Source organism: Zalophus californianus, chromosome 1 (genome assembly GCF_009762305.2).
Source record: "Zalophus californianus isolate mZalCal1 chromosome 1, mZalCal1.pri.v2, whole genome shotgun sequence".
NCBI lineage: Eukaryota > Metazoa > Chordata > Mammalia > Carnivora > Otariidae > Zalophus > Zalophus californianus.
Genome location: NC_045595.1, coordinates 7,350,701 through 7,377,543, shown reverse-complemented (window position 1 = coordinate 7,377,543; position 26,843 = coordinate 7,350,701). Strand labels below are relative to the sequence as shown.

At 53.0% G+C, this 26,843-nt stretch overlaps 1 protein-coding gene across 6 annotated transcripts in view; it reads left to right on the top strand.

Moving 5' to 3' along the window:
* Positions 1 to 23,632, top strand: part of COL5A3 (collagen type V alpha 3 chain) — a 37,149-nt gene extending 13,517 nt beyond the window's left edge. For 3 of the 6 annotated variants that reach the window (XM_027586299.1, XM_027586304.1, XM_027586303.1), the window contains 44 exons: positions 45 to 89; positions 1,026 to 1,079; positions 1,174 to 1,218; positions 1,355 to 1,408; positions 2,903 to 2,947; positions 3,063 to 3,116; positions 3,258 to 3,365; positions 3,799 to 3,852; positions 6,351 to 6,404; positions 7,259 to 7,303; positions 7,540 to 7,593; positions 7,717 to 7,761; positions 8,107 to 8,160; positions 8,260 to 8,313; positions 8,405 to 8,458; positions 8,579 to 8,686; positions 8,846 to 8,935; positions 9,184 to 9,237; positions 10,030 to 10,137; positions 10,243 to 10,350; positions 10,437 to 10,490; positions 10,996 to 11,049; positions 11,822 to 11,929; positions 12,004 to 12,057; positions 12,262 to 12,315; positions 12,430 to 12,483; positions 12,619 to 12,672; positions 13,208 to 13,315; positions 13,949 to 14,002; positions 14,163 to 14,216; positions 14,525 to 14,578; positions 14,700 to 14,753; positions 14,926 to 15,033; positions 15,205 to 15,258; positions 16,041 to 16,094; positions 16,283 to 16,390; positions 16,666 to 16,719; positions 16,799 to 16,834; positions 17,298 to 17,351; positions 17,981 to 18,197; positions 18,279 to 18,391; positions 20,139 to 20,207; positions 21,925 to 22,164; positions 22,252 to 23,632. In XM_027586299.1, coding sequence (XP_027442100.1) covers positions 45 to 89; positions 1,026 to 1,079; positions 1,174 to 1,218; positions 1,355 to 1,408; positions 2,903 to 2,947; positions 3,063 to 3,116; positions 3,258 to 3,365; positions 3,799 to 3,852; positions 6,351 to 6,404; positions 7,259 to 7,303; positions 7,540 to 7,593; positions 7,717 to 7,761; positions 8,107 to 8,160; positions 8,260 to 8,313; positions 8,405 to 8,458; positions 8,579 to 8,686; positions 8,846 to 8,935; positions 9,184 to 9,237; positions 10,030 to 10,137; positions 10,243 to 10,350; positions 10,437 to 10,490; positions 10,996 to 11,049; positions 11,822 to 11,929; positions 12,004 to 12,057; positions 12,262 to 12,315; positions 12,430 to 12,483; positions 12,619 to 12,672; positions 13,208 to 13,315; positions 13,949 to 14,002; positions 14,163 to 14,216; positions 14,525 to 14,578; positions 14,700 to 14,753; positions 14,926 to 15,033; positions 15,205 to 15,258; positions 16,041 to 16,094; positions 16,283 to 16,390; positions 16,666 to 16,719; positions 16,799 to 16,834; positions 17,298 to 17,351; positions 17,981 to 18,197; positions 18,279 to 18,391; positions 20,139 to 20,207; positions 21,925 to 22,164; positions 22,252 to 22,398 — 3,297 coding nt within the window. In that variant the 3' untranslated portion in view covers positions 22,399 to 23,632. Of the gene's footprint in view, positions 1 to 44; positions 90 to 1,025; positions 1,080 to 1,173; positions 1,219 to 1,354; positions 1,409 to 2,902; positions 2,948 to 3,062; positions 3,117 to 3,257; positions 3,366 to 3,798; positions 3,853 to 6,350; positions 6,405 to 7,258; positions 7,304 to 7,539; positions 7,594 to 7,716; positions 7,762 to 8,106; positions 8,161 to 8,259; positions 8,314 to 8,404; positions 8,459 to 8,578; positions 8,687 to 8,845; positions 8,936 to 9,183; positions 9,238 to 10,029; positions 10,138 to 10,242; positions 10,351 to 10,436; positions 10,491 to 10,995; positions 11,050 to 11,821; positions 11,930 to 12,003; positions 12,058 to 12,261; positions 12,316 to 12,429; positions 12,484 to 12,618; positions 12,673 to 13,207; positions 13,316 to 13,948; positions 14,003 to 14,162; positions 14,217 to 14,524; positions 14,579 to 14,699; positions 14,754 to 14,925; positions 15,034 to 15,204; positions 15,259 to 16,040; positions 16,095 to 16,282; positions 16,391 to 16,665; positions 16,720 to 16,798; positions 16,835 to 17,297; positions 17,352 to 17,980; positions 18,198 to 18,278; positions 18,392 to 20,138; positions 20,208 to 21,924; positions 22,165 to 22,251 lie in introns of those variants that run through there. The other 3 variants (XM_027586300.1, XM_027586301.1, XM_027586302.2) reach the window with 3 other exon arrangements.
* Positions 23,633 to 26,843: the final 3,211 nt, after the last annotated feature.

Here is a 26,843-nt window from a genome sequence, read left to right as displayed (position 1 = left end):
GCCAGCCAGGCACCCCACCTCTACCTTCTTTTTTATGTTTCCAGGGACTCCCTGGCCCTCAGGGACCCATTGGCACTCCTGGGGAGAAGGTAAGTGACAGCCCCACCTACCACTACCCTCTCCCGTCTTCTTCCTTCAGCTCTATCTGTAGGAAAAGCTTCCCACCAGGACCCTTTTATTAGCCCTGGGTAATGATAAATTGCAACATTCCTTAAACAAGCCCAGAGTTAAAAAAAATATCATTGTTAGGGAAGGGTTGGTTGGGAGAAACAGAAATCCACCAAAGCTAGATCACATATTCTCTGGATTTAGGGGAACCCACAGATGCCAGTCATTGCAAATATTAGCAAGACCCATGGGCCGGGAAAGCCCTTTCTCTGGGGCCCTGTGGTGTCATCTTTATTCCTGTGCACATCTGTTCTATCTCCGCCAGCAGACAGGCTTCTTTCTGCCCATATCTTAGTCTGTCCTCACCCCCAAGTTCCATTTCTACGTGGTTTTGTGCTGCTTTAATCACAATTTCAGCCCCTAGCTCCTCTTGACCTTATAGTTTTTTTACCCAAATCCATCTGATTATAGTTTCTATGAAGTGAGGTGTCACTTACCTCAAAACTTCAGAAGAAAATCTGATTGGCTTAGTTGGTCAAGGTGCCCACTTCTGGACCTATCCACTGTTTGTAGAACATAGGGGGTCACCTCATGCCTGCCTGGGCCCACCTCTCATCAGATGAAGACAGAGGCACTTCTGAAGAAAAGGATGTGGCTGGGGAGTTACCCCCAACACTGTTTTTACCTCCCTTGTCTCAACTCTCCCAGAGATGGAGGATTTCTGGGGCTCAGAGAGGGAAGGGGGCTTGCCCAGGGTCACACAGCAAATCTGGGCAAAGCTAGGAAGAGATTTCCTAGCCTGTGGGATATGCTTGTCCTGTGACCTTGAGTACCTGCAGGTCTGAGTAAGGCTGTTCCTGGTGGGATGCCAGACTCTGAGACCCATCTGTCTTCCCTTACTGTTCATCTTCTTTCAGGGTCCCCCTGGAAACCCAGGAATTCCAGGCATTCCAGGATCTGATGGCCCTCCGGTGAGAACTGGGTGTGGGCAAAAGGAGGGAGGAGAAGGGGGAGGCTTGGGAATTTGGATGGCAAATCTCGGTCTCTGACGACTACTTTCCCCAGGGTCACCCAGGCCATGAGGGCCCCACGGGAGAGAAAGGGGCCCAGGTGAGTGGGCCTCAGGAGAGACTGGGTTGGGGACGAGGGTTGAAAGGCAGGGCTCACGAGGAGAGAGATGAGGGCACTGGGAACACACGGGAGGTGGGGGAAGAACAGGATGGCACTGATCTTGTCTCCATCTCAGGGTCCACAAGGGTCAGCAGGACCCCCGGGCTATCCTGGACCTCGGGGTGTGAAGGTATGTGATACTTGGGGCCTGCAAGTAGGGATGAGTCATTCACATTGGCTTCGGGTAACCAGCTTCATAAGAAACGTGTGCATGTGTGGTGAGAGGTATCAGTCAGCTAGGAGAAGTGTGGTGGGAGTGGGGTTTCAATCTGAGTGACCATATGTAGAAGTGTGTGCGTTGCTTGGAGCTGAACAGCCAAAGGGAAGTAGTGTAGTTGTTGCGTTGTAGTTGAGAATAGTTAGGTCCATCAGAGGCTGGACCCATTTCACTGTAAACACGGTCCAGTTCAGCACACCGTAGTGAGGCAGACAGTTGGGTTTTAACTCAAGCCCAGAGCCATGTGATCCTCAAGCACAAAAATGCTGGGATCAGCCAAGAGCTATACTGTTGACCAAGGGCAGGGGCATTGGAATTCATATCTAATATGAGTCCAGTTACACTGTAGCCAAGAATAGTACCTGTGGTCTAGAACAGAGTTTGGTGGTAGCCAAGAAGCAACTCATCACATTTTTGCATTGTAGGCAAGCTCAGTTATACTATAACCAAGGAGGGGGCTATATTGTAGTCAGCCACAGACTCCTGTGGGAGGCCAAACTCAGAGTTACGTTGTAACCAGGCACAGTTATATATAGTTGAAGCCTATGTTGTAACTGAGTCTAATTACATTGTAGCCCAGGTCAGAGAATCCTGGTAGCTGGTTGTGGTCAAGTGAATACCCTTGTGGCTGGAGATAGTCATGCTATTGTCAAAACAGTTATATTGTATTTAAGTACAACTTCATTATAGTCATTGAGCTCAGTTACATTTTGTCTCTCTGTGGCTGGAGACAGTCATGCTATTCTCAAAACATGGTTATGTTGTATCCAAGTGCAATTTCATTATAGTCTCTGAGCTCGGTTACATTGTGTCTCTCTGTGGCTGGAGACAATCATGCTATTGTCAAAACACAGTTATGTTGTATCCAAGTGCAATTTCATTATAGTCTCTGAGCTCAGTCACACTGTAGTCAAGTGCAGTTTTCATTGCAACCCAAGGCCAGGGTTTGGGCACCTGGGCTTGAACTGAGCAGCTTTGCTGTAGCTAAGCACAGACTCGCCTTGTTGCCAGGCACAGAGTCGCATTGTAGCCAGCACAATGGGGAACATTCCTTTGCCTTTAGAATGAGACTGGGGCCTGGAATGTTCATCCTCTTTCTCCTGCCAGAAGGAACTGTGGACACAGTGTCCCCGGGAGATTGGAATCAATTACTCGGAAATTTGGCCTTCCCTGCACACCCCCACACAGATGACCCTGGGAGGTTGCCAGTGGGAAGAGGGGTGGAGAGGCAGCCTCTTGCACACCACACTAGCAGGCGTTGGAGAAAGGTCATTTCCTCTAAGGCTGCCCCCTTCCACTCCTGTCCAGTATCCTTTTGGGACTGTCCTGACTGTTTTGGGGCAGGGGACTGAGTTGGAGGGCCCTTTGTAAGCAGGGGAGGGACTTGAGATCTTTTTTATTTTTCAGGGTACCTCTGGCAACCGCGGTCTCCAGGGGGAGAAAGGAGAGAAGGTGAGAAGGGGGGGGTCCTGGTTGCGGGGGGAGCCCTAATAATGGGACTCTGGTTGTATCCCTTCCCTGAAGCCCTGACCTCTGACCTCTGACCTCTGCACTCTCTCCCACCTAGGGAGAGGATGGCTTCCCGGGCTTCAAGGGCGATGGGGGGCTCAAGGGAGATCGGGTAAGATGACTCCCAGATGAGGGATCTAGTGGTTCTGGGGCGCTTGGGGAAGACAGTGAAGGGGGGAGGGTGCTGGGGCTCAGATAGGGAGTTGGAGGGAGCAGGAGTGACTCAGGGTCTGATACCTCCTTTCTATTCCAGGGGCTCCCCGGCCCCCCCGGCCCCCGGGGAGAGGATGGTCCGGAAGGGATGAAGGGGCAGGAGGGACTGGCTGGCGAGGAGGGTCCCCCAGGCTCAGCTGGGGAGAAGGTGAATGGACCTTGGTCACCCTCTCCAGTCTACTCTATGGCTTCCCATCCTGCAGCCAAGATGTTCCCCGGACTTTTTTCTTCTGCCCTTGGTTCTTTTATCTCCAACCTCAGGAGGCTGCTACCACACTTATCGTCTAATTCCTTAACTCAGCATTACAGAGCAATTTCATGCACAGTATCTGATTTTTATCCCCAAAACCACCACAGGCAACAGGAATTTTTATCCCCATTTTGCAGACAAGGAAGCTGAGATAGAACAGAATAGAATAGAATGAGTTGCCCAAAGATATGCCCCTAGCAGGCAGGAGCCAAGACTTGAACTCCCTGAATCTCACCCTATTGCCCCTGTCACCATGCTCCAGCCATCCTGCCCTTTCTTTTCTGACCTTCAGGTTGCAATTTCTGACATTTGTCCCATAATTTCTCTGTAGGGCAAGCTTGGGGTGCCAGGTCTCCCAGGTTACCCAGGACGTCCAGGCCCTAAGGTAAGAAGCTAAGGGGTAGGGGGTAGGCAAGGACGGCATTCAGAGACTGAGTAACATCTGGAGGGCCAGGTTGTGGTCTATGGGAGTGAGCTGTTCACCCCCTGGGTCACTAAGAGACAGCATAAGCTGTGAGCTTTGGTATCAGACTTGGGTTCAAATACCCACTCCTTACCTGCTAAGTGACCTTGGGCAAGTCTCTTGAGCCCACTTGCTTCATTGTAAAATGGAGATACCAGTAGTCTTTATCTCATCCATTTGATTATAATAACACTGATAATTTTGATAATAAAACTATACGATCCTTCTTATTTGGTGTAATTAGAGTTGGTTAAAACCAAGCCAGTAAGGAGGAGAACCACAAAAAAAAAAAAAAAAAAAAAAATCCATGCCTTACATATATTGAATTATAACTTACAATAAAATGTACTTATATAAAAATGTACATTTGTTTGCCAGTTTTTTGGTGGATGAGGCTGCTGATTAGACCTGTCTTTCTGCCTAAACCACACCCACATTACATCACTGAAGATTTATAGTTTGGGTTTATATAAAGTGGAACAGAAACTTAGACACTTGGGAAGAAATCCAAGCGCAAAATCCTTCCAGAGTCCCACACTTCTGTCATCTCCATCTGGCAGTTATCTTGTGGATATGCCTCATTTGACGTGACTTTTTTTAGTGACTTCCCTTTTTATTGAGTCTTTTCCATTTAACTTAGATTTGGTAGATATCTTTCTTTTCCTTTCTGCATTCCATAAGTTGTTGTAAACTTTCATTAAGTCACATGACTCCAATAGCAAGGGCAACTGACATAAACAGACTTGGGAATAAACTCAAGAATACCTAAGAATAGAACTCAACCGATTGGAGCAGGAGTTCATGGGAGTTAGAGCAAAGCCTCTTAGCCAAGACCAGTCTGTGTGTTTTGGGCAGCAAGTAATACATGACAGAAGGCATGGTGTGTTGGTTAAGTTGAGGTTGGTGTCTTAGCTGTTATAAAAAAATGCTTTAGACAGGGTGGCCTAGACAACAGAAATTTATTTCTCACTGTTTTGGATGCTGGAAGTCTGAGATCAGAGTGCTAGCATGGTTGGATTCTGGTAAGGACTCTCTGGTTTGCAGACAGCTGTGTTCTCTCTGTATCCTCACGTAGAGGGGGTGGGGGGAGAGGGGGACAGAGAGAGGGAGAGAGGGAGAGAGAGACAGGGACAGGGAGGGAAGGAGAGAGAGAGATCTAGTCTCCTTTTCTTATAAAGACACTGATCCCCTTCGTGAGGGCTCCACCATTATGACCTACTTACCTCCCAAAGATTCCACCTCCAAATACCATTCTTTTTTTTTTTTAAGATTTTAAAATTTTTATTTATTTGACACAGAGAGAGAGAGAGAGAGAGAGAGAGAGAGCACAAGCAGGGGGAACAGCAGGCAGAAGGAGAGGGAGAAGCGGACTCCCCACTCAGCAAGGCGCCCGATGTGGGGCTTGATCCCAGGAGCCTGGGATCATAACCTGAGCCAAAGGCAGTTGCTTAACCAACTGAACCACCCAGGCGCCCCTCCAAATACCATTCTTCAACATAGGGTTTCAGCACATGAACTTGAGGGGACGCAAACATTTGGTCCATAGCAGTCAGTAATCATCAGCCTGAATAATGACAGCTAACATGTCATAAGCTCTCACTATGTCACACACCATGTAAAATACTTTCTATAACTTATCCTATTTGATTCTCCCCAAAATCTTGTGAGGGAGGTATTGTTGGTATTCCCAGGCTACAAATAAGGAGACTGATGCTCAGAGAGGGTAAGCCATTTGTCCAGGGCCACACAGCTAGTCTAGTGGTAGGTCTGGGATTCAAAACGGGGTGAGGGGTGGGAGGGGCTAGAAGAGCCTGTGATGTCCTCTCCTGGGTGGAGGGAGGATGCCGCCGAGACGGACTGGGGTCAGTTAGTTAACAAATATCAAGTAAGCTTTGACTTTGTACCAGGTTGAGGAGACTTAAGACCAGAGTACCATGTCCTAGCAGAGAAAACAGACAATGAATAAGTAAGCAAAGGAACAAGGTCATTTCAGTATAACGATTTTGGGAAAACAAAAGAGGACAGTGTGATAGAGGCAGGGTGACTTGGAGGATATGGTGGTTAGGATGGTGGCAGATTTCTCTAAGGAGTTGACATCTAAATGAGATCCAAAGGATGAGGGATAGCTGCCTCTGTGGGGGCCTGAGAGAAGAGAAGTTTAGGCAAAGGAAGCAGCCAGTGCAAAGGCCCTGAGGCAGGAGTGAACCAGTGGGCCTGAGTAGCATGGAGGGGCCAGTGTGGCTGGAGTGGACTGAGCAAGCGTGGGGGAAGAGGAGGGCAGAGGGCTCCCTTGGAGGAGGATGGGGCTGGAGGGACCAAAGAAGCTTCTGGAAAGGATGGAGTGGCTGAAGGGGGAGGGGTCAACTTTGCTCCCCACCCACTCCTCACCCCAGTCTTCTCTCTCCGATTTCTCCACTCAGGGGTCTACTGGCTTTCCCGGGCCCCTGGGGCCATTAGGAGAAAAAGGGAAGCGGGTGAGTCATGATCCAGAGGTCTGGGGAGAGGATAGGGCTTGTCTGGAGGAACGACATGTGTGGCTCTGCAGGACAGTGGGGAGGCCCCTGGGTGGCTGTATCTAAGCCCAGAAACACTTGTCTGCACACATATCCCCAGACGCAGCACAGGGCCCATGTAGGTGACCCCACCTGGCATTCCTGAACATGTGCCAGTGTGTGCCAGTGTGCACGGGCCTCTCAGGGTGGGTCGGATGGGGTCTGGGTGCTGCAACCTGTGGGCCTGTGGTAAGCAAGGACCCAGGCCTGCGTGCACGTGTGTGACTGTGGACGTAAATGTGTGTGTGAAAGGGTGTGGATATGCACACAGGTGCACGTCTGTGTACATGGAGTATGTACGCGTGCATGCTGTGTGTGCTCGGTCGCTGTGTCAGTGGACATGGAGTATACACACGTGAGTCTGTGTGTACTGCTGTGCTTATAAGGACCACGTCCTCCTGTGAATCCATGCATGCATGTGTTTATGTTGAGTGTGCACGTGTGCAAGGGACCGATTGCATGAGGAGCTCCGGGTGTCGACCTGAGGCTGCAGGTCACCCAACGTGTGCTGCTACGGCATGCAGTCTGGGAGAAGTGGATGTCCTTCTGGGCAAACACACTTGTGTTTGGACCCTGTAGGTGCAATCATAGGTGTAACTGGGTGTCTGTGATCTTTGCACAGTGAGAGAGAGAGAGAGAGAGAGAGAGAGAGAGAGAGAAAGCCTTGTGAATAAACATGCAGCTCTTTCTGGGTCTGTGCCTGGATGTATCTGTGTGCGTCAGGTCTTTGCATCATAACTTTCTTCTTCTTCCCCCTCACCTGATTTATTTTCCAGGGGAAGGCGGGGCAGCCAGGCCTGGAAGGAGAGCGGGGACCACCAGTAAGAAGATGGCTCCCCCATTCTGCCGGGGCTGGGGGGGGCAGGGCTGGAAGGAGGGGCTGCAGGAGGAGAGGCAGTGGGGAGGTCGTACGTGGGCAGGGCAGAGGGTTTGGGTTACATCGGTGTCCCTGGTAGGGCAAGGAGGAGTCACAGAGGGAGGGGGTCCAGAGGACTCAGGCTCATCTCCTGGCTGCCCCCACCCTCTTGCTTCTAATCTTTGCTTCTTTTCTGCTCAGGGCTCCCGCGGAGAGAGGGGGCAGCCTGGTGCCACCGGGCAACCAGGCCCCAAGGTACGGGCTGGGCAGGTGATCAGACCCCCACGCAGGCCCCCTGGCCCAGGCTCCCCAAGGCCCTCCGGAAGGCCTCCCAGTTGGGTTTGTCCTGCAGCCTGAATCTTATCCTTTGTGTCCTAGGGCGACGTGGGCCAGGATGGGGCCGCTGGGATCCCTGGAGAAAAGGTGAGCGTGTGTCATGTCCAGATGGGAGACAAACCCAGGAGGGAGGGAGGCATTATGATGCGGTGGAAGGAACCCAGCCTCTAAAGTCCCAGCTCTGCCACTTGCCTGCTGTGTGACCCTGGGCAAGTCACTCGACCTCTCTGGGCCTAGTTTTCCCCCTCTATGAGCTGGGAATACCACCGTCCCCACCGCAAAGGGCTGCAGTGACACAGGACATGACTGACTGCGTGTCACGCATCTGGCCCCGTGCCCGGCGGGCAGAAAGCACTCAGTATGCTTGTCCTTATGTGGGGCTCAGGGGGCCAGGCCAGAGGGATGAGGCCATGGTTTCTCGTTCCATTTCAGGGCCTCCCAGGTCTGCAAGGCCCTCCTGGATTTTCTGGGCCAAAGGGTCCCCCTGTAAGTGAGTGCACCCTAATTGGGGGTGGCCTGGAGGGAAGCCAGGGAGTGGGGAGACTCCTTAGTCATGCCTCGTCTCTCTCCTACCTTGTCCCCCAGGGCCCCCAGGGGAAAGATGGACGTCCTGGGCACCCTGGTCAGAGAGGAGAATTGGTGAGTGGCCTCTGGACTTCTGACCCCTGACCCCATTAGGCTCTCTAGTTCTTCCTCCTGGGTGACACCCCTTTTAATTTTTTTCCCCCAGGGCTTCCAAGGTCAGACAGGCCCACCTGGACCAGCTGGTGTCGTGGGTCCCCAGGTCAGAACGGACCCCACAGGTCTTCCCAGTTGGGAGATATGTGGGGGGAAGCGCATCTCAGACAGCCCCTCCCCCAGTGCTGGACCACCTCCATTCAAGATAAACTTCCTTGCTCTTCAGGGAAAGACAGGAGAAGCTGGACCTCTGGGTGAGAGGGGCCCCCCAGGCCCTCCTGGACCTCCCGGTGAACAAGGTCTTCCGGGCCTGGAAGGCAGAGAGGGTGTCAAGGTGAGAGCCTGCCCCCTAGGAAGTCTCAAAGTTTCCCCAATGGCCCCATGCCACCCCAGGCCTCAGAATCAACCCCGTGGGGGAGGGGGCCCAGATTCACAGACTAGGAGGAAACAGCCCTTCTCTGGAGCCTGACCTTCCTCCTCTGCACTCCTCCAGGGGGACCTGGGACCACCAGGACCCCTTGGGAAGGAAGGACCACCTGGACCCAGGGGCTTCCCCGGCCCCCAAGGAGCCCCTGGGGACCCAGTGAGTATCCTTTGGAGGCCCCCCCCACAAATGTACCTGGCTGGGCTGTGAAGCGGAAGAGGAGGGGGCGCTCTGGGGAGGGACATGGTGGTGGCATCCTGGGGACAACCATGAAAGTAAAGGAGGGACCTGGAGGAGATAGACCCCTGAGCCTCAGTGCCCAGGAAGCAGGGGGGAACTGTGAGCCTCCAGAAGGAAGACAGAGCATACCCTTGGGTGTCTCTTGACTGAATCATCTCCTCCCTCAGGGACCTATTGGTTTAAAGGGTGACAAAGGCCCCCTGGGCCCTGTTGGAGCCAACGTAAGTGTAACCCCATCTGCTGGTTGGGGGGCAGGGTGGAAGGGCCTTGGGGCATCTGGGAAGCTGGGCATTGCCATGATTAAGTCCACTATCTTGGGTGTCAAACAGGCTTGGGTCACACCCATGACCTCAGTTTTCTCACCTGTAACATGGCCCCATCCGTGAGATGATCCGTCCCACACTTACTGCATGCCAGACATCAGCATATAAAAACCTCCTTTCTCCTGGAGCTTATATTCTAGTTGGGGAAATAAAGAATCAGTGGTGATGAATAGCACAGAAAAGGGGGAGTAGGGAGAGAGCCTTGAAATGAGCTGGACAAGGAAGGCCTCCTGAGAAGGTGACATTTGAGCTGAGACCTGAGGGAGGTGAAGAAAGAGCCATGCAGAGATACAAGGGAAAAGTGTTCCAGGCAGCGGGAATAGCATGCGCAAAGGCCCTGGGGCTGGAGTGTGCGTGGCATGTTGGAGGAAATGGTGAGGCCTGTGTGGCTGGAAGGAAGAGAGCAAGGGGGTGAGTGGGAGGCAGAGAGGGCAGGAGGTAATGGGGCAGGTTGTGCAGGGCCTGTGTAAGGACAATTTCCCATTTCCCGAGTGAGCTGGAAGCCGTGGAAGGCTGTGAGCAGGAGGACGTGTGTGCCCTGACTCAGGTGTCCCTCTGGCTGCTGTGGGGGAAGGGAACAGAGTCGATAAGACACCAGTATCTCCTTAACTCAGTTCTTGGCGGCTTGAAAGTCCTCTATCAGTGAGAACTACTTTGCTATTTTTCCTGACCCTTTACCCCTGTTTTCAGGGCTCCCCTGGGGAGCGGGGGCCACTGGGCCCAGCAGGAGGCATTGGGCTTCCTGGCCAAAGCGGAGGCCAAGGCCCTGTTGGCCCTGCAGGCGAGAAGGGGTCCCCGGTGAGTGCCTGCCCACTGTATTCCTCAAGCATCCTCAGGATCCCGCATACCAGGACCTTCCCTCTTCTCTGGCCCCTGACATCCCCACTTCCACTCCCCCATCAGGGAGAACGTGGCCCCCCTGGACCCACAGGCAAAGACGGGATCCCAGGGCCCCTGGGGCTCCCCGGACCCCCTGGATCTGTTGGGCCGTCTGGCGAGGATGGGGACAAGGTGAGCGCTCATGGGGAGGGCGGGCCTCGGGGCCTCAGGGTCCGGACAGTCCCAGTTGGTCCTCCCTCATCCCGTTTCCTCTGCAGGGGGAAGTGGGCCCCCCTGGGACCAAAGGGAACAAAGGCGACAAAGGGGATGCGGTGAGTGTGGGGCCCCAGGGGGGGAGGTGGTCCTGGGAGAAGGCAGAGGGATGTGAAGGACGGGGTGGGTAGCTGGGGCCCCGAGACAATGGGGAGGGTGCTGGGGTGGACCCGCTCCTCTCCCTTTCCTTGGTGGCATCATTCTGTCTGTGACTCTGCGTGGCTCTGAGGCATCGCATCCCCAGCTTCCCCCTAGGGCTTCAGCCACAGTGCACAGCGTCTGTGAGCCATCACATCCCCAGCTTCCCCCTAGGGCTTCAGCCACAGTGCACAGCGTCTGTGAGCCAGCTCAGTCCCTGGAGGGACTTCTGGGGAAAAGTCCTGTTGGGCCAAGCTCAGGATGATGTCTGTGTCTGATCCTGTCAGTTGATAGCTAGGAACACAGCGTTGTACAAGAAGCACATGTTGCTTCCTGGCGGGTGGAGTGGGAGGCAGTGATTGTCATCTTGAGCGCCCTCCTAATCCTGAACTTGAGGTGTTTTTTTGGCTGTGTTCCCCCCACCAGGGCCCACCTGGACCAACAGGAGTACGGGGTCCTGTGGGACACCCAGGCTCCCCGGTGAGTGTTCCTTGCTTTGTGACCCCCCCCCCCCCGGATCCCAGGTAGGAAGGGACAGGGTTCTCCTCCGTGACCCAGACCCAAACTCGACCCCAACCCTGATCTACCCCTCCATGCTGACAGCCAACAGGAGCCCCCCAGAATCTGGCTCCATGCTGACAGCCAACAGGAGCCCCCCCAGAATCTGGCTCCATGCTGACAGCCAACAGGAACCCCCCCAGAATCTGGCTCCATGCTGACAGCCAACAGGAGCCCCCCCAGAATCTGGCTCCATGCTGACAGCCAACAGGAGCCCCCCCCAGAATCTGGCCCGATCCCAATCTCAACCCGAATCCTGAAGGCCCTCGCAGTCCCAGTCTTAACCCGACCCGCGACCTGAACCTCAACCCCAACTCAAACTTGACCCCATCCTATCCTTAACCCCAGCTCTGACCCACCCTCCAATGCTGACCCCAAACCTGAACTCAAACTTTGAATCTGACCTTGGCCCCAACCTCAAACTCAACCCTAAATTCCGTCTCAGCCCCATCATGACCTTGACCTCAACTCACCACCCGATGCCCATATGAAAACTTTGACTCAGCCCTTGACTTAATCCCCAAACTCTGACCCTTGGCCTGCTCCCCTCAACGCCAAGTCCAACCCTGACCCTTTCCAAACTTAATCCCAACCCTGACTGTCATTGTTAACCTCAGCCCTCACTTTGACCCTGGGCCTATCTCCAACCCTTGACCCAGACCCTACCTGTGCCCTGCTTCTGTCCTTCTCCCAGGGAGCAGATGGGGCTCAGGGACGCCGGGGACCGCCAGGCCTCTTTGGGCAGAAAGGAGATGACGGAGTGAGAGGCTTCGTGGGGCTGATTGGCCCCCCTGGCCTGCAGGTGGGTGTCTGCGTCTGGGGGCGTGGCCTCTTTCCCTGCATTCTGTGTTCCAATCTTTCTTCTTTTTTCCACAGGGGTTGCCAGGTCCTCCTGGAGAGAAAGGGGAGGTCGGAGACGTGGGGTCCATGGTATGGACAACCTGGGGAAGGTGGGAGGGGGAAGAGGGTAGCAGAGTGGTGGTGACCATTACATCGGTTCTGGGGGGGGCGGAGTCACAGGGCACAGTGTCATTTTAAGGTGATGCCAGTCACCAACATTAAGGCTGGTGTCTGTGCTTAGTGGTGCCTTTGGGGAGTGCTGAGGTCACGGATGCTATGCTGACTGTCCCACAGGGTCCCCACGGAGCTCCAGGGCCTAGGGGTCCCCACGGCCCCAGTGGATCAGAGGTGAGGACTCGGTGGGGGATGGGGCAGGATGCCGGAGAGGTGGGGCCCTCCATTTCCCAAAAATGGGCTGTTGGGATCCCACAGTCCCACTGGTACCTCTTGCTGTCTCTCCAGGGCCCTCCAGGGCTGCCTGGGGGAGTTGGTCAGCCGGGCGCTGTGGGCGAGAAGGTGAGAGAAAGGGGGCAGGGGGCTGCCTAGGGTGGGGGAGGCACAGCCAGTCCTGCCTGGGGGTGGCTGTTCTGGGGAGCTCCTCCCTGTGCTTCATTATCAGACCTCTCCCTACCCTGACTTTGCCTCCTGCAGGGTGAGCCAGGGGAGGCTGGAGACCCAGGACCCCCAGGGACCCCAGGCATCCCTGTGAGTGACTGCACCCATCTCAGGGAACCCCTGAGCCCTGGGCATCTGGGGGCACCCTGACCTCTGGGCAGGCCTGAGTCAGCCACTGACCCAGGACCTATGGGATACCCATAGTTATCTTGATGACAGAGCCCTGGAAGGTCTCAGATAGGGCTGCTACATAGAGTTCTTCAGGTTGTACACCTACAGGAGGGTGTGGGGCTGGGGGTGCAGGTAGGGGCTCAGATCCAAGCCATGAACCCAGAGTGGGGGATGAACTTCCCAGAGGGATCCCCTTTCCTAATTCACTCCAGTGTGGCATGTGGGCTAGACCAGCCTTGGTCATGATCTCTGAGCAACTGGACCATCCTGGCCCCTGACTCTGATAAATCCTAGATAACCTTTGACCTCTGACCCTTGGACAGAGGGTCTAGCTCCTCTGACCCCTGGCCCCAGGAAAGTCCCAGACCACCCAGATTCCTGAGTCCAGGGATGCTAACCATTGACCTTTAAAGAGTCCAGGCTATTCTGACCTCTGACCTCTGTTTCTGCAAAGGGGCCCAAGGGAGAAATTGGTGAAAAGGGGGACTCAGGCCCATCTGGGGCTGCTGGACCCCCAGGCAAGAAAGGCCCCCCTGGAGAGGATGGAGCCAAAGGGAACGTGGTGAGTCCCGGGAGAGGTGGAGGCAGAGATCGGGGAGGGGCACTTGCGTCCACTTGAACCTGCTCCCTAACTTCTATTGAGGGGGTTCCTCCTCCAATGTGCTGACTCCCCGAGCAACCCAGAATGTGGCTGAATCCTGAACGAATGAATGGTTATATGTTACTGTATGGGGTGCAACTTGCTCCCACACGGAAAGATTCTGAAAGTGTTGGAACTGTTGACACTGATGCCCGGAGTTGGGGCTGATGTGGGATTTGGCCTTAGGGTGGTGGTTGAGGCCCTCCCACCACCGCAGTGGGGCTTGGGGTGGGGTGGGAGGGCAGTGAGGAGCTTCAGGATCTATGGAACCTCAGGTTGGATCTGACCCCTTTTCCGAGGGTCAGTCCCATCTGTGAGTCCTGAGCTGGGAGTTGCCTGGAGGACAAAGTGAAGTGATGCATGTCATGGGCTTAGCTCAGCACCTGGACACATTAGACTCTGGAATGTTCACTCTCCCAGGGCGGGGATTTTGTGTTTTGTTCACTAGCATATCCTCAGCAGTCCAAGCTGTGCTTGGGGGCAGTTCATTTGTCAAATAAATGAATGAATGCCTGATAATTCAGAGAGGTGATTATTCCTCGTTCTGTCTTCCAGGGCCCCACTGGGCTCCCAGGAGATCTAGGACCCCCCGGAGACCCTGGAGTTTCGGTGGGTATGAGGCGCCCCCCTACAAGCCCCCACATATTCCTAATTCTTTTCCCATCTCCCCACCCTCCACAGACTTGTGCAAGGTCAGTGGGGCAAGTAACCTTCACGTTTCCCCCCCAAATTCTCAAGTGCCTCCATGATCCCTGCCCCCCCCCCACAGGGTATCGATGGCTCCCCAGGAGAGAAGGGAGACCCCGGTGATGTTGGGGGACCGGTGAGTGGGGGAGCAGAGGGTGTGGTGCTGGTAGAGGGGGGCGTTGGGGTGGGTGAGTGGGTGAACCGGGGTGAACCGGGGGAGTCAGAGGAAGTAGGTGGATGAGGTGCCCAGGACCCCTGTAGATGCACTTGCTTCGCCTCTCTGAGGCTTCACCATGAATGTGAGCGGCTTCAAGGACGAGGTGGGAGATGGCTGGTGTTGGCATGATGTCTGGGGAAGGCTATCTGGATCAGAGGCATCTTGAAATATAGTCATGCTCGACCAACATGAGCTAATACCATCCTGGTGCTGTTATATATCCATAGGGTCCACCTGGGGCTTCTGGGGAACCTGGCCCCCCTGGGCCTCCTGGCAAGAGGGTGAGTGAGACCTGCCTCCTGGCTCCATCCTTGCCCCACCCATCTCCACAGACCCCTATCACCTCCACAGGCCCCCTTTACCCCCAAAGCTCCCCCCGCCACATACTCCTTCCCTCCTCAGGGTCCTTCAGGCCGCATGGGTCGAGAAGGCAGAGAAGGGGAGAAAGGGGCCAAGGTGAGTACCCCCGCCCAGGGAAGGTCCCTGTGCTGACACTTGACCAGTATTTTTTTGGACCATCAGAATGGGTGTCCCAGTACCCCCCTCCTCCCTGATGGTTGTTGACTTGGAGGTCAGGAGAAAGTTTCCCTCTGACTCTTTCTCCTCTTCGCTTGCCCTGGTCTATCAGGGGGAGTCAGGTCCTGATGGACCCCCAGGGATGACAGGCCCAGTGGGGGCTCGAGGGCCCCCTGGACGTGTGGGGCCTGAGGGTCTTCGAGGGATCCCCGGCCCTGTGGTAAGTGGGGCGAGAACAGGGATGGGGTGGGGTGGGAACAGGCCCTCTCTGTATTCTCTTATCCTATACTTTTTCATCCCAATCTGGAGCGGCTGACCCTGGCCGGGGTGTGGGGGCATCCACACTGAGTTCTGGCCGAGGGCAGCATCCCCGTGTTCTGCTTCATCCTAGGGTGAACCAGGCCTCCTGGGACCTCCTGGGCAGATGGGCCCTCCTGGACCCCTGGTAAGAGACTTCTTTGTCCCGGATGTCCTGGCACTGAGAACCACACTGGGTGTCCAGAGACCATCTAGTGACTGTGGGTGCTGGTAGTGCAGGCTTCCCCCTCACTGACTATCCATCCTCAGTCTACCCTGACCATCTATACTAACCATCTATTCTGACCACTGATCTTGATGGTCTACCCTGACCGACCACGCTGACCCTCCGTCTTGATGGTCTACCCTGACCGACCACGCTGACCCTCCGTCTTGATGGTCTACCCTGACCGACCACGCTGACCCTCCGTCTTGATGGTCTACCCTGACCGACCACGCTGACCCTCCGTCTTGATGGTCTACCCTGACCGACCACGCTGACCCTCCGTCTTGATGGTCTACCCTGACCGACCACACTGACCCTCCGTCTTGATGGTCTACCCTGACCAGCCACGCTGACCCTCCATCCTGATGGTCTACACTGATCATCTACACTGAGCCTCCGTCTTGGTGGTTCGTACTGACCACAGTGACACTCCATCTTGATAGGCCAAAGTGACCATCTGTCTTGCTAGTCTACCCTGACCCCCCACGCTGATCCTGACCACTGACCATCCATACTGGCCATGCTCCAACCCCTTCGTTATCCCTTGTCATTCCTCCTCTCTCCTGACCATCCCCATGACCCCATCCCTGGTAGTTCCCACTTGAAACCTGGGTAATTTCCTATTTGACTATCCCTTGATCACCCACATGAACCTTGAGATTTCATGTTTGAGACTCACTAACTGAGCCTCACCCTCCTTCCAGGGGCCCTCTGGCCTTCCAGGATTGAAGGGGGATGCTGGCCTCAAGGGGGAAAAGGTAAGGGTACATCCTTCCACTGTTCTTGCCCCATCTCCTCCACCTTTACCTCCCTCCTGGGCCAGAGGGCTGGCGGGTTGGGGTCTGCTCTGCTCCCACACTCATTACCCCAAGGCTCTAGAAGAAAAGTCCACCAGCATCCCCCCAACCATATTTCTTTCCCCATATGTACCTCTCTTGTCTTCCAGGGCCACATTGGATTAATTGGCCTTATCGGCCCCCCTGGGGAAGCTGGTGAGAAAGGGGATCAGGGGTTGCCAGGCGTGCAGGGCCCCCCTGGACCCCAGGGAGAACCTGTGAGTTCTATCCCAAGTGGGGAGAATGTGTTCAGAGGAAGGGGTGGGTGGGGAGGCAGAACTGGGGCTTATTTGGAGACTGCACGTTTGGGAAGCCTGGGTCTAGAATGATGGGGGTTGTGTCTGGGGAAAATGGGGGACTCTATCTGGGATTTGCAAGTTGGAGGCTGTGTCTGTGGCTTGTTCTTTTGAGGGGACTAGAGGCTTGTCTGGGGGATGTGCCTGGATCATAGGGGTGAGCCCCATCAATGATGACCTTGATGTCCTTTCTTCAGGGTCCCCCCGGTCCTATCGGCTCTCTGGGCCACCCTGGGCCCCCAGGCGTGGCGGTGAGTAAGAGGGGTTTGTGGGGTGGGGTTACCGTGGTGGGCCAGCTGGGACTCCAGCCCTTCTGTCTCTACCCCACAGGGTCCTCTGGGACAGAAAGGCTCCAAGGGGTCCCCGGTGAGTATACGCTGTCCCTTGGGCTCCCACATCCCGGCTTCCCGCCCCCTTCAACTTCACCACACCCTCAGTGCCTTTGCATTTGTTCGTTTTTCAATCAATCATGCGTTCGATGGATATTTATTCAACACCTACCATTGTATTTTATCAAATCTAAGATGCCATCAATTGTAAGATGCGCCATTATTTTAGAAACTACTATGAACGAAAGCAGTTTTGACAAGGAGACTATGATTTGCCAAAGATGTTAAGATGTTAATTTCAGAGATGTTAAACTATGAAAAGAAAATGTGCATTTTATACTTGGTGCTAAACTGTGCATGTCCTTCGCCCAGTGCTGTGTGTGTGCGTGCGTGCGTGTGTGTGTGTGAGAGTGTGTGTGTGTGAGTGTGAGTGTGTATGTGTGTTGGCAGGAACGGGTCTCCACAGACAGAGTTCACTCCCAAGTCACTTCTCCCTACAGGGATCCTTTGGTCCCCGTGGCGATACTGGCCCCCCGGGACCCCCCGGCCCCCCGGTAAGTTCCCCAGGGAGTATGTTGGAGTGTCCCACTGGGTCCCCCAGTGCCCAGAAGTGGGTGGGGCACACGGCAGGTGTTCAGGGCCTGCAGGTGGGGAGGAGGTACCTTGAAAGCTGAAGGAGTGTCTGGGCTGTGTTGGGGGTTTAGGGGGACACCCATGGGGGCTCTGACTGGGTCTCATCTTGCTTGGCTCTGTCTCCCCCACCATCTCTCTCTCTCTCTGTCTCTCTCCATCTCTTCATCTCTCCTGGCCTTTTGCTGTCTCTTCCAAATACTTGTTCCCCTGTTTTGTCTGTGTTTCTCTCTCTCTTCTGTGCATGCTCTCTCTCTCTCTCTCTCTCTCTGCTTTCCTTGCCTCACCTGTGGATCTCCCCTTCATTGTGTTATTACTTCGGCTTTTCCCCATCTCTGGGTCTTTCGTCTCTCCCTCCTGTGTGTGTCTGTCTCTGTCTCTGTCTGCCTCTCCATCTTCCCCGCCCCTTTGTGTATCTCTCCCTCCCCTTTCTTATCGTTCCCCAACCCCGTGTCTCTTTACCTCCCATGTCTCTCTCATCTTGGCTTGTCTCTCTTCCTGTCTCTCCTCCTGTGTCTCTGTTCTCCTCCCCTCCATCCCCACCCCTGCTCAGGGTTCCCCAGCTGAGCTGCATGGGCTGCTCCGGCGCCGGCGCTCTCTCCCAGGCCCAGGGGCGCTAGAGGCCCCGGAGGGCGGCCTGGAGGAGGTGCTGGCCTCACTCACTTCGCTGGGCTTTGAGCTGGAGCAGATGCGGCGCCCTCCGGGCACGGCTGAGCGCCCGGGCCTTGTGTGCAGTGAGCTGCACCGCAACCACCCACACCTGCCTGATGGTGAGGTCCCTCCCTGGCTGGGTGGGGAGGAAGCCTGTGGGGTCCCGCCCCTGCTCACTCACCCACCTGGCTCTGCGGCAGGGGAATACTGGATTGACCCCAACCAGGGCTGTGCGAGGGACTCGCTCAGGGTTTTCTGCAACTTCACGGCAGGAGGAGAGACCTGCCTCTATCCTGACAAGAAGTTTGAGATGGTGAGTGCCTGGAGGAGATGGGGAAGAAATGGGGCTCGGGAAACCATCCCAAAGCTCCCCGTCACCAAAGGCTATATCCCCTGCCTCCCCTCCCTACCCAACGCACATACCAGGCTTTGTCTGGGACCTTACCCTTCCTTCAGCCAACATTTATTGAGCACCCACTGTATGCCAAGTCCTGTGAAGGGCTGGGACTACAGCAGAGAATCAAAAACAAAACAAAACAAAACTCTGCTTTTATGGAGCTTACCTTCTATGAGGAAAGATAGACCAAAAAAATCTAGTAAAGAAAGTGGAAATGGTGGCAAATCTTTAAATAGGGTGTATGTGTGCCAGGCTGTTCTAAGCACTTGGCTGCATTAGCACTGAATCTGGCCACCTGGTGTGGGGTGCAGGTGCCATCATCCCCAGAGAGAGAAGCTAAGGCCCAGAGAAGTGATGGGATGACCCCAAGGCAGGCTGGCTCCAGAGACCCAGCCCTTAACCACCACCTCTTGACCTGCTATATCATAGGCCCACGGACTCATTCCCCTCCAGGCTGTGGGTTGGGAGGTGAGACCACGTGGTTTCCCAGGAACACTGGGGTTCTCTCTCAGGGAGCCCTGAGCCTCAGCCTCCCACACCAAGCACCAGGCTCAGCAGCATAGGGCCCCGGGCGAGCAGCACCAGCTCTAGAACCCTGGGTTGGGATACAGATGGCATCTCAGTTTTTTAATCTGTAAAATGGGGATCAAGACAGTATCTGCCTCAGGATGGTTATACAGTTGAGGTGCTGATGCACGTGTCAGGAACGCTGATAAAACATGAACTTGTGCTGTGCTCTCTACGGCCGCTAAGACCTGTAGCCAGCACAGAGCCTGCAGAAATGCACGCTGATGGCCTTCTTACTGCTTTTTGTTATTTTTTTTTATTTTAAAAGATTTTATTTATTTATTTGAGAGAGAGAGAATGAGAGATAGAGAGCATGAGAGGGAAGAGGGTCAGAGGGAGAAGCAGACTCCCTGCTGAGCAGGGAGCCCGATGTGGGACTCGATCTCTGGACTCCAGGATCATGACCTGAGCTGAAGGCAGTCGCTTAACCAACTGAGCCACCCAGGCGCCCTGTTATTTTTGACTGTTCAGAGCCCTGGTTTAGTAGGAGCTCAAGCCCCCCACCCCCATGGGAATTTAGACAAGCCTAGACTCCCAAGTCGTGTAGGACTTGACCTCTAAACGGTTGCTGGTACCTGAAGCCTGAGCTGCTCTCACCAGTTCATCTTTGTCCTGCCCAGAGGTGCTGGGGACGGGACTGAGGAATGATCCAGGGTTGGGTTCCCCAGACACAGACCCTGAGACAAGGATTTGAGGGTAGGTCATTGATTTAGGAGGAGATCTCAGGAGGCACCAGGAGAGCAGAGGAGGGAAGTGAGAGGGGCTGGGGGAGGCGGCCAATGCAGATTAAAATGTCACCATTGGGCACTAAAGGCTCAGTTCTACTGGGGGACTTCCAGGACGCCGGCGGGAGAGGGAGCCAGGCGTTTATCCACCAACTCTTATCAGTCATTAGTTGAGGGCTGCCTCAGAGGGCAGGGACCCCCAGTCCCTTGGGCTGCCTGGCGCACCAGCCAAGCTCACTTCCGTGGCCAGAGAACAGCCCAAGAGTCCTGGCTATACAGGCTGCAACTTTCGGTGTGGGGAGGTAAATGCAGGAAAGACCTCGCTGGCACCCAGGGCATCTTCTACGCTGACTAAACCCTCCCATCCCCAGGTAAAAATGGCCTCCTGGTCCAGGGAAAAGCCGGGAAACTGGTATAGCACATTCCGTCGAGGGAAGAAGGTGAGTTGCTGGAGGCGGAGGTGGGGGATAGTATGAAACCTGGTGGGAACTGGTGCCGGGGCTCTGAGGGGTGAAAGGAAGAGGGAAGACTCAACCCTGCCTTCATGGTGATTGCAGGCTCGGTGGGGGCGGGGGCAGCATCAGATGTGTGATGGAGGAGGCGCAGGGTATGGTGGAAATCCAGAGGCAGTGCTGGAAGTGCCAGAGGCTTCCTGGTAGCAGTCACAGATCAGCTGAGGCCTGGACAATGAGCTGGGTCAGCAAATTAGGGAGGGCAAGGAAAAGTGTCACAGGTAGAGGGAACAGCATACACGAAGGCCCAGAGTTAAAAGAGGGTCTGGTGAATTTCAGGAGAAAGCCACTTGCTCTGATCTAGAAAGTGTGAAGGGGAGTGTGGTAAGAAAGGAGGTGGGGGTAGGTAGGTGAGGGCTAGGCCTACCTCCCCCAGAAAGACCTGTGAGCAGTGGGGAGCCATGGGATGTGTTTAAGTGAGGGAAGGACCCAAATCTAATCTCTCTGTTAGAAAAGTGCCTCTGGGACTGGTGAGGATGGGGTGGAGGAGACTGGTATATTGGTCCAAGAGAGTGAAGAGGTATGTTGGTCCAAGAGAGTGAAGAGGTAGTCCAGGCTGGAGCTGGTGCTATGCCGGGGGTGAGGGCATGGCATGGAACATCTAGGAAGGAAGTCAATAGGACCTAGTCATTGCTGAGATGGAGGGCGGGGAGGAGAGTGTTGGCGGGCTGGTGCCTGGGGGGATTCTGAGATACGTAAATGAGAAGAGGAACAGCCTTGATGGGTGGGGGGAGCTTGGGTTCAATTTGGGATTTGTTTATGTAACACACATGTATATGCTAAGCACCAGAAAGGTAGCAGCAAATAAAACCCAGCTCCTGACTTCATGAAGCTGATACTCCACCAGGAGCATAACCAAGGAAACAGGCAGACAATAACCAAAGAAACAAAGTTATAATACAGTGTGGGGGTATCTTGGTTTGGGTTCCCCCAAAACAGACCCTTTGACAAAGACTCGGTTGCAAGTACTTTATCTGGGAGGTGATTGTGGAAAATATCAGTCGGGGAACGTGGAAATGAAACAGAGAAGAAAAGGAAGCCAGAAGGGATGTATTACCCAGGCAGTTATCTCAAGCCCATGATATGTTAATAATATATTTTATTTGACCCAGTGCATCTAAAAGAGTGTCATAGCAATATAAAGGTTACTGAGGCATTTTAAATTTCTTCCCTCCGAGTTCTGCAGAGTCTGATGCGTATTTTACATTTATAGCGCATTGTAATTTGGGTACTAAATTTCATTGGAAGTTCTTGATCCATACTTAGATTTCATAAAATCTGCCGTTGAAAAGGTAGATTCGCATATACTCAAGTTGTTCCACACCTAAGTTTTCTGATAACTGGGCTGAGGCTCAATTATTAGTTATGAATTACATAAAGTAAAACAAAATAATTAAATAATTTCAAATCAAACAATTAACTAACATTTGAAGCAGTTTCCACCTCATTGGGTGCATTTCAAGTGCTCAGCAGCCACGTGTGCCTAGGGGCTCTCAAGGGAACCATGGGTGCTGGATGGCTGGTGGGGCCACCCAAAGAAGGGGACGAGGCAGAGGTGGCAGGTTGGAGAACCTGGGAGGTTGGTTCCTCAGAAAGAGTAGGGGTGACTGGGGCACCCTCACCTCCTGCTTTGTCCCACCCCCAGTTCTCCTATGTGGACGCTGATGGGTCCCCGGTGAGTGTGGTCCAGATGACCTTCCTAAAGTTGCTGAGCGCCACGGCCCGCCAGAGCTTCACCTACTCCTGCCAGAACTCTGCCGCCTGGCTGGACGAAGCTGCAGGGGACCACAGCCGCTCCCTCCGCTTCCTGGGAGCCAACGGGGAGGAGCTGTCTTTCAACCAGACGGCAGCAGCCACCATCACTGTCCCCTATGATGGCTGCCGGGTAAGGGGAGGGGCAGGGGCTGGCCAGGGTGGGGAGGGGCCTTGGCTGCCCTCCTACTAACTCGCCATTCTGTCTTCCCGTGGTCAGCTCCGGAAGGGACAGACGAAGACCCTCTTGGAGTTGAGCTCTTCCCGAGTGGGCTTTCTGCCTCTGTGGGATGTGGCGGCTACTGACTTTGGCCAGACGAACCAGAAGTTTGGGTTTGAACTGGGCCCTGTCTGTTTTAGCAGCTGAGAGTCTTGGGGTGGGAGGGACAATGAGGGAGCCCCCCACGGGGCACTTTTGGTGCTGAGGCTTTGAAGCCATCATATTTATCGTATCCTGTGACTGTGGAGCCAGGGGAGAGTCTGCTCCTCACGGTCAAGCAATATTCTTTCTCCATTCCAGGGGGCTGGGGGGCTGCACACCCCTGGCCCAAGAGTCCGGCTTCCTCCTCACTGCACCGCAGCTGACATACTGTAGTCTGGCTCTTTCTCCCCTCTATGCCCACCCAATCCTCACCTCCCCACCCCTGATGCCCCATGCAATGAACTTCTAACTCAGAGCTGATGAATGCCCCCCCCTCCACACCTGCCTCCCCATTCCCTGGGCAGTGCTCTCAACACCCTGTGGTGCTACCCTTTCCAATAGTTAAGCACTGGATGTCTCCTGATCCCAGGCTGGGACCCCTTCACTCATTCCTATTTTCAGGTGGGTTCACAGTGAAGGAACTGAAGTCAGACTACAGAGGGAAGTGGGACTTCCCTGGACTGAGCTGTGTGTTCCTTCTGCTGCCTCCGCCCAGCTCTGAATACTGCCCCCCACCCATATCTCCCCAAACGCACCTTGCCATGCCAGGTGGGATGGGGGCCAAGATGGTGGGGGTGAATCAGGATCCTAATGGTGCTGCCCTATTTATACCTGGGTCTGGATTAAAAGGGAAAATCCCCTCTGTTGTATATTTAATCTGCTTCCTCCTTAGGGAAGGCTGGGATATGATGAGAGAGATTCTAGCATGATCCCCACTCCAGGGCCATAGGGCATGTTTGGCATCTCAAGTCTGAGAATAAACCAGTGAACTGTGTCCCTGTGTCTTTCATCTAGTGCTGGCTATATCTTTCTTAAGGTCAGGCTCTTGTCTCACCTGAGGTATCTGCCCCCACCCGTCTTAATTGTGTCTTTTGGTAGAGGTGGCTTTGGGAGGTGGGGGCATCCAATTATAATGGTACTCACTGAAGATGTTGGGTCTGTTTACCAATTCAGGCCCCTAGAAGAAAAGTTGAAAATCGCCAGATCGCTAAGAGAGATCTTAAGTGTTTTTGCCATAAAAAAAGAAATGGTAATTATGTGATGTGGTGCAGATGTTAGCTAATGCTATAGTAGTAATCATTTTGCAATATACAAGTGTATCAAATCAACAGGTTGTATGTCTTAGACTTACACAATATCATATGTCAATTCTATGTCAATAAAGCTGGAAAAAATTGTGAACCTATTAGGAAGACCTCAAACTTTGAAAAAGAAAGAGGGGGGGGGAGGGAGAGAGAATAGCTAGATCTCCATGTTGACCTTGATTAGTCCTGGAGTCACTGGCTGAGCTGAGGGTGAGGGAATGGATCAAGAGGTGACATGGGATGTGGTTTGGGTTTGATATAAAATGGCTAGAGGTGAAACTTGTGGGTGGCAGTTCAGGAGATGAGTTGGGGGTAGAGAGAATTGAGTTGGAAGTGGAGCCTTGAGGTGCGCTGGATATTGGGGGGTAGGTATTGGGTGAGTTACATTGAAGATAGATTGAAGATGAGTCTAGAGGTTGGTTTGAGTGAGTTGAATGAGTTTAAGGTTGTGGATTAATGATGGGATCTGCTGAGTTGGAGGTTGGGCCATCAGTGGATTGAGGTCAGGGTTTGGAATTAGATGTTGGATTGACAGGAATGAGGGTTGATTTGGGAAGTAGGATGAACGGAGTAGAGGTAAGTAGGGGTTGCTGTGAATGGGGAGTGGGGATTGGCAGTTTGGTAAGTCAAGATGGCACCAGTTAAGAAGAAAGTTGGGTTTGAGGTAGCTTGAATTGGGGGTTAGATGGTGGGTTGAGGTTTTCTTTTAAATAGATTTATTGAGATGTAATTCACTTACCATATAATTCACCCATTTAAAGTATACAATTAAGTGGTTTTCAGTATATTCACAGACTTGTGCAACATCACCACAATCAATTTTAGAACATTTTCATCACCTCAAAACGAAATCCCATATACATTAGCAGTCACTTTCCATTTCCCCCAAACCTCTCAGTGGTAGGCAACCGCTAATCTTTCTGTCTCTATGGATTTGCCTATTCTGGACATTTCATGTAAATGGAATCAAATAATATGTGGTCCTTTGGATCTGTCTGCTCTCATTTAGCATAATGGATCAAGGTTCATGTTGCAGCATGTGTCAGTACTTCATTCCTGTTTATTGTTGAATCATATTCCATTGTCTGGATATATCACATTTTGTTTATCCATTCATCGGTTGATGGACATTGCTGAATTGAGTTGAGTTAGGAGTGATGGAGGGCTGGTGTGAGTTGAGTTGGGTCAGGTGGGCTTGCGTAGTTATAGGTTTCAGGTTGGGGTGGATTGTCTCCCCAAAGCCAGGGCTTACCCTACTACCTCTGCTACCAGGTCCCATAAGGCCATCTGAATGCTTGTCCTGGGTTCCCTCATGCATTCAGTAAACATTACTGGGTCCTAACTCTATGAAGAATGTTGGGGCTCAGGAATTGATAGATGCATTTATTTTTTCATTCACTTGTTTCATTCTCTTGACGGTTTACTCAGTGCCACACACTGTTCCAAATGCTAGGGTAGAAGAAAGATGTGGTCTTTCTTACTCCTTACAGGATCTTACTCCTGAGGGAGATAGAGAATAGACAAACATATAGCTATGTAGTATGATTTTAGGAAAATCAAACAAGATACAGAGTGATGGAGTGGTGGATATTTGAAAGCAGGTGGTCAGGAGAGATCTCACTGAAGAGGTAATATTTGAGCAGAGAGACCTGAAGGAGGAGAGGAAAAGCCATGTGAAATTTGAGGAAGTATCCCCCACACAGTGAAGAATCCAGAAACCCTGAAATACCGATGATGACTCTTGAGGGGATGGTGTTTCCCCTGGTTACGTCTTCTCCTGATTTGTTGCTTTTGCTGAGTTTTTCACACTGTTCTATCAATCCAAATGTACACCCAGGTCTGCTTCCCATTTAGTTCCTCTTCCAAACATTCTTAACTCAACACATATGGTAACACCAATGCTATGTGTTGTTTTCCTCTTCCTGAGCACTCCTAATTGAGAACACATTTCCCAGCTTCCCTTGCAGTTAGGTTGGGGCACGCGCCTGGGTCTTGGCCAGTAGGATGTGGGTAACCATAAAACCTCCTGCTTGATCTTCTGAGCTCTTTCATTCTGTGATGACCTTGGAGATCACATCTGTAAGTAAGATGGGAGTGTCTCATATGGGTCTAGAAAGGGGCCAACTTCTCTGAGCTACTGCTTGGAGGAATCCTACAAGGAGACTTCCGTTAAACGACTTGATTGCATTAAGCCCTTGAGATGTTTAAAGGTTGCTTGTTACAGCAGCTATTATTAATTATCCTAATACAGTGAACGAATCCAATTTTTACTGAAGGTCAGCATGTAAGCATGTGTGCAAACCAGGAAGTCCCACTGTAGCAACATCAGCAGATTAGAATTTAATGTTGAACATCCTTATCCTTAAGTCTTCACCATGGGGCGCCTGGGCGGCTCAGTAGGTTAAGCGTCTGCCTTCGGCTCAGGTCATGATCCCAGGGTCGTGGGATCGAGCCCCGCATCGGGCTCCCTGCTCAGTGGGAAGCCTGCTTCTCCCTCCCCCACTCCCCCTGCTTGTGTTCCCTCTCTCGCTGGGTCTCTCTCTGTCAAATAAATAAATAAAATCCTAAAAAAAAAGTCCTCACCATTATGAATTTGTCACTGGTGGTATGCTCCTCCCCAGTCTGGATTTCCCACGATTGGGCTGCCCTCTGCCATCTTTCACTCCCTACCCTCCCCATTCCTTTCCTCTAAGACTGTCTACACTTAGATCAAACTTATCTCACTTTCTTATGCAGAACCATTCACAACATTTCTTGTAGACCAAATCTTTGTACCCACACAATCCATGATTAGTTCAACTAACACTATTAATAACAATGACCACTGATTGAGCATCTACATGCCAGGTCCTGTTCATCAGATGTTTTCCCTGGATGAATTAATTTATTCTTTATTACAACCTTTGAGGAAGGTTCCATTATTATACCCGTTTTGCAGGTAAGGGAACAGAAGTAACAGAGAGGTAGAGTAAACTTGCCCGGAGTCTGGAACTAGAGACTTTGCTAAACAAAAAGCCATCTTCTCCTTTACGGGAATTTTTTCCAACGTTTAAAAAAAATTACATCTGGGGGGCCTGGGTGGCTGGACGGTGAAGCGTCTGAGTCTTGATTGCGGCTCAGGTCATGATCTCAGGGGCACGAGATTGAGTCCCACATCAGGCTCTGCACTGGGTGTAGAGCCTGCTTGGGATTCTTTTTCTCCTCCCTCTGCCCCTCCCCCACCACCCGGCTTGAGTGTGTGTGTGTAAATAAATAAAAAAATTAAATAATTACATCTGGTAATGCAGGTCCACTGGCCTCTGCTTC